The 9,576-nt window shown below is 43.9% G+C and overlaps 1 protein-coding gene across 3 annotated transcripts; it reads left to right on the top strand.

Moving 5' to 3' along the window:
* The first annotated feature begins 3,948 nt into the window (after nt 1–3,948).
* LOC123451995 (U-box domain-containing protein 44-like) lies at nt 3,949–8,114 on the top strand. Of its 3 annotated transcripts, none has more exons than XM_045128565.1 (5): nt 3,949–3,977; nt 4,065–4,129; nt 4,490–5,032; nt 5,117–5,426; nt 6,158–8,114. In XM_045128565.1, exons 3-5 carry the CDS (start codon nt 4,502–4,504, stop codon nt 7,738–7,740), a joined length of 2,424 nt encoding a protein of 807 aa, XP_044984500.1. In that variant the 5' UTR covers nt 3,949–3,977; nt 4,065–4,129; nt 4,490–4,501; the 3' UTR covers nt 7,741–8,114. The 3 variants fall into 3 exon arrangements, with proteins under 3 accessions (XP_044984500.1, XP_044984501.1, XP_044984499.1); XM_045128566.1 differs by having other exon boundaries at nt 3,963–3,977; nt 4,062–4,129; XM_045128564.1 differs by lacking the exon at nt 3,949–3,977 and having other exon boundaries at nt 4,094–4,180.
* Nucleotides 8,115–9,576: the final 1,462 nt, after the last annotated feature.

The raw sequence follows: 9,576 nt of genomic DNA, 5'->3' as shown, positions 1-9,576 counted from the left end.
TTACACTCTCGGTTGGTCGAGGTCATCTATTATAGTGTCCAGAGTGCAAACTTCCTACGATAAGCAGGCAGCTGGCACCACTTGATCGTACACTAGATGTACAGGAACCTCCGTGCCATCACGGCCTGCCGGACCAACTTGGGCCATGTTCTCGGTATCAAGACGAGTAAAGCGGGTCTTCATCATGCCCCACGCTTCCTAAGCTCCTTCTCGACAGGCTGAAGTCTTCCATAGCTCGAAACGGCTCCGGGCTCTTTTGAAGAGTTTGGATAGTTCAGCCATCCCTTGCAGAGGAGTCTGGTCCGGCCACAGAGCTCATATCATACTTCACATGGCTTTTTGAGTCTGCTCATGAAGAGCGGAAAGCTCTTACAACATGTTATCTTTGATGGAATCAGCTTCTGTCATAGGATGCCCGGTCAAGAGACCTGTTAAAAGCAAAAAAAAGAAGGGAAGTCTTTCCGTATCCGTCGTCGTTTAAATGATTTATCAAACAAACAAGTGATGGATTCCTTTCTTACCAAATAAACCGCTCTTTAGCTCTTGCTTTTCTTCATTGTTATGCACCATTTGAGCTTTTAAAGCTTCAATTACCTCGGCTTGATTTTTATTCTCCTCCGTGAGCTGGTTGTTTTCTTCACGACACATTGTTAATACTCGATGACCGACTTCAAGCTGGGACTCGACATATCTTCGAGATTCCTGGGTTGCGTCTAGATCCCTGTGCATATGGTTTTATGGATTCGCCTGCTACATCACAAGGTCCTCTGATGAGTAATCATCCTTTTGTAATATATTACACCATCAACCATTTTAACCTTACCATGAGCTTCCCTCGTAAACTTCTTTACATCCTTGAGCTCTGCCTTACTGGCTTGAAGTTCTGTTTGCATTCGCCGCACGTCTTCGGACAATTTATTATTTTCCTCCTTCAAAGTCTGGGAAAAACAAAATCAATAATAAGGTCGAGCCTTAACTCGGCCGTTCCGACCAAATTAAGGCTTGGGGGCTACTAGATGTGAACTTCGGTTCAAATTACCAAAGAAGCGGTAAAAACCTGTAGTTGGGCCGACATTTGCAAAACTACTTCTTTGATACTATTCCAAGCAACGCTAATATAGGCATCCGCAAAATTGAGAGCATTAAACTGCTGCTCGGAGAAGACAGGGTGTCGTAATGACTCATTGCGATGCTGGTGGTTCGTAGCACTATCAGTTTCGGAATTCATCGCTGAAACATCATTGGTAGGACTGGGCATCGAGCAAGTGTTCGGAGCCCCCGCGTTGGCTGAAGATTGTGGGTTCGGCTGGTTCTCCAATTCCCCAGTCCCATTTCTGGGCAAGGAGGTTCACGTTCGTTTCCTGCAGTTGCCGGCAAAAAGGATTGTAAATACACCAAGGAAGCCACTGTTATTGTAAAAATAATTGGTGGACATCGGTACCTGGAAGAAGGGACGGACGCAATATTGCGTGCCGCCGCTTGTGCGGGAAGATGTTCCTCAGTCGACATGACCTCGGCTGGAGGAATGCGGGATGCTGTTCGGCGCGTGCTCCGACGACGTTTTGGAGCGGTCCCATGGCGAGTGGCCACCTTTCGCTAGCTCACCGAAGCTGGAAGAGATCTTCGGTTACCGGCCAAAAGGGCCACTACTTGTCTGTTGAGACTCTCCTGATAAAATACCCCATTTTCAAATATGATCGTGGGATCGAGGGTCATCATATCGAGCGTAGTTCTCGGGTTGGAGAGCAGGGAAGCTCACTGTATCGATCCAGCGTTTCCAATCCTACGAACAAAGGATCCTGAGTTTTTACGTTTAGTGGTAACACAGTTAGGAAAGGTAGCCGCAGACGTGTCTGTACTTACCCACGAGATGGGGTTGTATGATGCGAAGCCTTCTCGGAAGGTGAGACGGGAGAAGTCTTCCTTGTCCCCCCTTGAAAAAGTCAGCCATAATGGCCGCCAAGTCACCGCGGGTGTCCGGACCATGCCGCTTGCAACGTGTCAAATCATCTGTCCCGCTGTACTCCCATAAAGGATGTATGCACCGCTGGAGTGGCTGAACACACCTGGGGATGGCGGTGGCCAGCACTTGTACGATGGTCATGCCACCGTGAGCCAATATTTTTACCTTGGCGGTGAGGCACCTCACTTCCGGGCTCTCTTCTTCGGATTTACTCTTCGGACGCGAGCTGAATCGCTTCTTCAAGGGAGCCGCTGAGTATTCGGGAAGGCCTCGCCGGACTGGCTCGAATAAAGGGACGTCATCGATATAGAACCATTCCGAAGACCATTCATCGGTCTCTTCATTTGGTGTACCGACTGGGTATCCGGTGGCCGCTATGCACCACACTTTGGCGCTGCCTACTTCTTGGATGGAGGCTCCATTAGTCCGGGGAACAATGCAAAAGTACTTCCTCCATAAATTGAAATGAGGTTCGCAGCCTAATAACATCTCGCAGAGGGCCACGAAACCTGAGATGTGTAGGATGGAACCAGGGGATAGGTTGTGGAGTTGCAGCCCGTAAAACTCCAGCAGACCTCTCAAAAAAGGATGGATGGGAAATCCCAGCCCACGTAGCAGGAAGGAGGTAAAGCAGACCCTTTCGCCTTTTTGTGGAATGGGGGATTTCTCTGCGAAGTCCTCGCCATTATAGGCAGTCTAGCCGACACGCGTGGGTGCGAGGTCAGAGGAGGGAAGATACCCTTGGATTTCAAGGTCCCGCAACCGAAGCTGAGAAACGAAGCAACTGGCCGAGTCACCCGGTTGAGGGCCGAAGGGACGAGAGGAGGAACTCACCATGAATCTGGCTCCTAAGATTCTAGGGTTTCCTTGACCGCGCTTACGGGGAAAGAATGGAGGTATGGCCCTGGACCTGGGCCCTTGTTTACTTATAAATAAGGACACCTTCCCCCCACGTCTGTAAGAGACGGTTTCGCTGAATCATTGGGGCGCGTGCCAAAATTTAAGACACACGATACTCGATAGAATATTAAAGTTCAGGGACATGATTGAAGGTTATGGGTCTCGCGATACTTCGACATTTGAAGATTCGGCAAAGACTAGTTCGTCATGCTACAAATCGGAAAAGGAACTCGCCTTTCCTCGATTACCAAATATGTGAAAAGCTGTCGAAGACTCTACGTAAGGGCATGGAAGGCTAGTTCATGGGCTACCGAGGGAGTCCTGGACTAAGGGGTCCTCGGGGCGCCGACCCATGGACCGGATCATCAGAGTCCGGATGGTTGATGACTTCGTACGAAGGAAGGAAGGCACCGAGGATTGACGTGGACTCCAAGCTTAGAAGGACTAGGTCGGCTCATCTATTCCCGATTATAGTCGGTATCTTGTAAACCCTAGGGACCCTGGTGTCTATATAAACCAGGGACCCGTGTCCGTATAGGAGAGGCTGAATCATCTAGGATTTAACGCATACGATTTTGAGGTAGATCAACTCTGTAATCATCTTCATCAATACAATCAAGCAGGACGTATGGCATTACCTTCATAGAAGGGCCCGAACCTGAGTAAACTACTGTCTTTCCTCTTTTCGTGCAACCGATCGATCTAAGGTCCACAGTTTTGTTGCGAGAAATAGAAGGCGTTGGATAGAAACGAGCGGTTGATACGGCGCCCTCCTGTGCGGCTTCGCTTACCCACTCAAGCAGTCTAGCTGACTAGTAAGCAGCAACAGGGCACCAGCATTCGTCGCCGAGAAGTATCTCCCTTCCGCTCCCCTCTCCCCTAACCCTCCCCTGGTCTCGCACTCCGCCTCACTGGCCCGCCTCCGCCGTCTTGTAATTTCTCCGTCCGGCAGATCCCTCCACGGTTCCACCCGGACCCCTCTGCCATATCGATCTGCTTCTCCTCCCCGCCGGCCATGGCTGGGTAGTGCCGCCGCAATCGTGCGAATTGCGGTGGCTGGTCGTATTTGCTCTCCGTTGAGCCACCAATTCCGCGTCTCCTAATTCTTTCCGAGGTACGCGCCCTGTCTCTGATGGTCCTGTGAACATCCCTCGTCGCTACCTCCTGCTAATCATCGATTTAACAATACTGCTCTCAGCAGGTGCTCCCCAGCCGCCGCCGCCTCCACTAACTGCGCCTCACTTTCCTATTACTCGTGGATTTGAGGTAAAATCCGTCCACAGGCATCGATATGTGATGGAAGTGATGCCAATTTAGGTATATGTAATCGGTGTTGGGAGTAGGAGACTGGTTTGCTTTGATTTCTTACTAGTATAGAAAAATGATTATTGAATTTGGGGTAATGAGTGCAATATATTCACATGAGAAATATATGTACCTTATGTCGGATATTTTGCAGCAACTTTTGAATGTTTGGCATTTCCTAGGCTTTAGGATGACGATCTCAATATCTTTTGCACGCTGGTAGTAATCCATTCCAATTGTTGCATGTCTTTCATTCCTGGCCTGTCTCTTATGAACCTACTATATATATCTCTGATTTCTTCCCTCTGAATTTGTATGCAGTGCCGTGGTGTGATGGCAGATGTTCAAGATGGTCAGTATGATTCGTCCACTGACAGCTTGCGCGTTGAGCCTATTTATGAATCATTTCTTTGTCCACTGACAAAACAAATTATGCGGGATCCTGTCACTTTAGAGAGTGGTGCTACATTTGAACGTGAAGCCATTTTGAAGTGGTTCAAGGAATCTGATAGCAGTGGAAGGAGCCTTGTCTGCCCTATTACTAGGAAGGAGCTCAGCAGCACTGAGTTGAATCCAAGTATTGCTCTGAGAAACACTATTGATGAATGGATGCATAGGAATCAGGCAGCTAAACTTGATGTAGCCCGTAAATCCTTAACTTCTGAGAATTCAGAACATGATACTTTGCAAGCACTTGAATATGTTGTGGAGATATGTCAGAGAAGTAGATCCAGCAGACATGTAGTGAGGAAGCTTGGCTTGATAAGCTTAATTTCTGAGCTGTTGAAGAATAGTAGTACAAAAGTACGGCAAAAGGCATTGGAAAGTCTTTGCTTTATAGCTAAAGATGACAATGATAACAAGGTGCTTTTTTTACGAATCTACTTTCCATAGTTTTAAATTTGTCACCAATCTTGTGTTTCTAATATCCCAGATTTTTTTTCACAGGATGAGATTGCTGCCGGGGACAACATTCGCACAATAGTGAAGTTCTTATCTCATGGCCACGTCCAAGAGAAAGAACAGGCTGCATCTCTGTTATATGAACTTTCACAATATAAACCTCTTTCAGAAAAAATTGGGAGCGTTCCTGGGGCCATACTTATACTTGTTGGCTTGTCAAGTAGTAAAATAGAAAACCTGTTGACAGTTGATAGGGCTGATAAGACACTTGTGAATTTGGAGAGCTGTGAAAAAAATGTTAGACAGATGGCGGAAAACGGTAGACTGCAACCCCTTCTTAGGCTTCTCCTTGAAGGTATTATTTATACCATTTCATTATCTTGAAAGAAAGCAGAGATCCTGTATGTTGCCATTGCCATTACACTATTGAATGACTGTGATATGGTGATATTCTAATTTATTTGCTTCTCGTCTGTGTTTTGCTTTCCTGTGTTCATGTCTTGTTACTCTTTTATCTCCCCACCCATATTGAATACTCGTTTCTCACCACTTTTTGTTACCATATTTATAAAAAATACTTCGTCAAATACATAAAGGAGAAATCTATAACATATGAGGAACTAGACTCTTTACATAAAAAAAGAGTAATTATACACATTAGGATGTGGTGCATTACCCAGCTGCCTAGCTGCAGAATTTTCATTTATTTCAATATGGAGATAATTAATCGTGGGATTTCTGCATGCCTAAGATGGACAATTTCCATCCGATTATTTCTGTTCACTTGTATATAAGCTTTGTCACTGTGGTATTACTTCAGTGCATGGATAAGAATTGCCCCTCTAGCATCAATTTCTTCGGGCAGTTCATGTTGATCGAGTTAACTATTGTGGTGCCAGGTTCAGTTGGTATATGTTCACTCCAGTATTATATTTTTCTTACTAGGGGTGTCTTCTAGTTAGTGCATGCACTGTAGGAAAATTGTGGCACCGGAATGGTAGAAATGTTTTACGACTGATATTCATTTTCCAATGTTCTTTCTTCTCTTGTACTCAGGGCTTAGTTCCTTCTTGTGTGCATTTGTAGGTTCACCTGATACACAATTATCTATGGCTGCTTATGTCGGGGAGCTTGTTTTAACAAACGATGTGAAGGTCTTTGTGGCACAAACAGCAGGCTCTGCACTGGTCAATATCATGAAAAGTGGGAATAGGGAGGCTAGAGAAGCCGCTCTGAAGGCACTGAATCAAATTTCATCTTACGACGTCAGTGCGAAGATACTAATTGAAGCAGGTATTCTCCCACCTCTCATAGCAGACCTCTTTACAGTTGGCAGTAATCAGCTCCCAATGAGGTTGAAGGAGGTGTCAGCAACAATTCTTGCAAATGTTGTGGCATCAGGTGCAAATTTTCAGTCCATTCCACTTGACCACAACAGGCAGACACTGGTATCTGAAGAAATTGTTCACAATCTGCTTCATCTCATCAGCAATACAGGACCTGCAACTGAGTGTAAGTTACTCCAGGTGCTTGTTGGTTTAACTAGTTCTTCTACAACTGTCCAAAGCATAGTTGATGCCATCAAAAGCTCAGGGGCTACTGTCAGTTTAATTCAGTTTGTTGAAGCACCTCAAAGAGAGGTTCGCATGGCTTCCATCAAGCTCTTGAATAACATATCACCATGTATGGGACAAGAACTGGCTGAAGCTTTTCGTGGAAATTTTAGTCAACTCAGCAGCTTGATTAGAGTCATTGCTGACAACAATGGTATTTCTGAAGAGCAAGCACCCGCTGCTGGTCTGGTAGCTGATCTTCCTCTGCAGGATTCGGTGCTAACCAGACGTCTTGTTGAAGATGGGGCTTTCACCACAATCATATCCAAAGTGATAATGATCCGACAAGGCGAGAGTCGTGGGGGGCGTTTCGTCAACCCTTTTCTTGAAGGCTTAGTTAGGATAGTCTCCCGGATCACATTTATCTTGGAGGATGATCCAGATATCGTTGCTGTTGCTCGTGAATACAATCTCACTGCACTATTTAGTGATCTGCTTCAGATGAATGGTCTTGACACTGTCCAGATTGTCTCTGCCACCGCACTAGGAAATCTATCTGGCCAGTCAAAGCATCTAACGAAGATTCTGCCACCTCCCAACGCGGGATTGTGTTTTTCAATATTTCCATGCCTCAGTCAGAAGTCTGTAGCAACTGGTGTCTGTAGAGTTCATCATGGAATATGTTCGTCAAGAGAAAGCTTCTGTCTCTTGGAAGGGAAGGTGGTGGAGAAGTTGGTTGCTTGCTTGGATCACAACAATGAGAAAGTTGTTGAAGCCTCTCTAACAGCACTGTCTACATTATTAGACGATGGAGTGGACATTGATCAAGGTGTGATGGTCCTGTGCGACGCAGAGGGCGTGAAACCAATTCTTGATGTATTGTGTGAGAATCGGACCGAGGCGCTGAGGCAGAGAGCGGTGTGGGCCGTAGAAAGGATCCTTAGGACGGATGAAATAGCTTATGAGATCTCGGGAAACCAAAATGTTAGTACAGCCTTGGTCGAAGCTTTCAGGCATGGTGACTTTAGGACAAGACAAATTGCAGAGCGAGCGCTAAAGCATGTTGATAAGCTGCCCAATTTCTCTGGGATATTTTCGAAGATCGGGGCACAGTGACCATGTTATGCAAAAGTAGGTGTTCTATTATACAGGTCACCTGCAGATCCTCTTGAGTTTCATAAAGATACAAAACTCAAATATTTGCGCATGCCAAATCTCATATCAATCAATTGCTTTCCCAGCTTAACTGTGTTAGCACAGCCGCTCTCCAAATAGTTCACAAATTGATCGAATTGATAGAATGGGAACTGAAGGTATTATTGGTGTGTATAGTATAGTGTATATTTCCACCCTGTAAGCTTGTTGTATCTGTATTATTCAGATGCTCAGATCCATAGCGTGATATTTTTGTGTTCGTACTTTAATCATACATATGTCTAATCTGGGTTGAAACCCGAAAGAGAAGAAAAGAAGCTTTTGCACACAAGAAATTTTGTAGTAGTTTTTATTCATTCGGTGTGTTGTTGATCGGACGGAGTACAATATGGTTTCGTATGATGAATGTTCCAGTTGTGTTCATAGTTTGCACAATCTTTAATTAACTACTTCGTCCGTCCGAAATTACTTGTCGCATATAAAGATGGATGTATATAAAAATAAAATACATCTAGATACATCCATTCCTTCTTATGACAGATATTTTTAAAATTACTTGTCACATAAGTGTATAAAAATGAATGTATTTAAAACTAAAATTCATACTCCATTCGTCTTAAAATAACTGTTTCAAACTTAGTAGAACTTTGTACTAGACCTAGTATAAAGTTAAGACACTTAATTTATGACGGAGGGGATACATTCTTTTTTATGACAAATATTTTTAGACGGAGGAAGTAGTTAATTGCTCTGCGCATATATATTTCAGTAGTTCAACATCTGACACGTGTACATGAAGTGGTATTTTCAACTTCTTTTTACCGTTAAATTGTGCCTTTTCTCCTCCTTCCAGCTAAAATCTTCCCCTCTCCATCTCTTTAATGGTAATCCTCCTTCCACCCCATCCACACACATTAAATTTTGAACACGTAGCCATGTACTATAGCATCCTTTTTTGACGGGCAACGGCAGGAGTGCTCCTGCCAATTCATGGACGCGTTAGGGAGCAGCCGGTTGCTTTCTAGCGTTCGATAGAAAAAAAAAACTTTTGGTCTTTAATAATTTATAAAATAAAATAATTTGTCTTCCTAATACGTATCAATCTACTACCAGTAAAAGAAAAGAGGAGGCACATCCAACTACAAATCTAGACCTTTTAATCTAATGCTACTAAAAAAAAGATGAGGCAATCTAACTACAAATTTAGACATTTTAATTACAACTAGTTGAGTGCCGTAAAAGAAAAGAGGAGGCACATCCAACTACAAATCTAGACCTTTTAATCTAATGCTACTAAAAAAAAAGATGAGACAATCTAACTACAAATTTAGACATTTTAATTACAACTAGTTGAGTGCCCGTGCGTTGCCACGGGATAACAAAATATAATTAGAAAATAATTATGGTAATTGAGAATCTCATAATTCTAGTTTTCTGTTAACACTGCTCTGTTGAACATTCTTGAAGTATTTTATTAGTAGTTTTTTTATGCTATTTAGAAAAATCGTACAGGTTTTCTCTTCATGTGAGAGAAAAGGCATATTACGAAAAGCTTGATTCATATATACAACACATAGTCATTCATAATGTTATTCATGCTATAAGTGGAAAGTACACATGAAAAGCCCAACACACACGATATTCTTGCACATCACATATCATGAACTACACATTGGCTTGGCTAAAAACACATGGACATAAATTTTGAAGCAACCTCCCACGCATCCCATCTAGAGCATCAAACACTCATGAAGTATGGTTCCTCCTGCCATAAAATGAAAACTGATAAGCTCATCC

The sequence above is a fragment of the Hordeum vulgare genome, chromosome 5H, assembly GCF_904849725.1.
Source record: "Hordeum vulgare subsp. vulgare chromosome 5H, MorexV3_pseudomolecules_assembly, whole genome shotgun sequence".
In the NCBI taxonomy this organism is placed as follows: Eukaryota; Viridiplantae; Streptophyta; class Magnoliopsida; order Poales; family Poaceae; genus Hordeum; species Hordeum vulgare.
The sequence above is the reverse complement of the archived record's forward strand: the minus strand, read 5'-3'. Positions and strand labels throughout refer to the sequence as shown.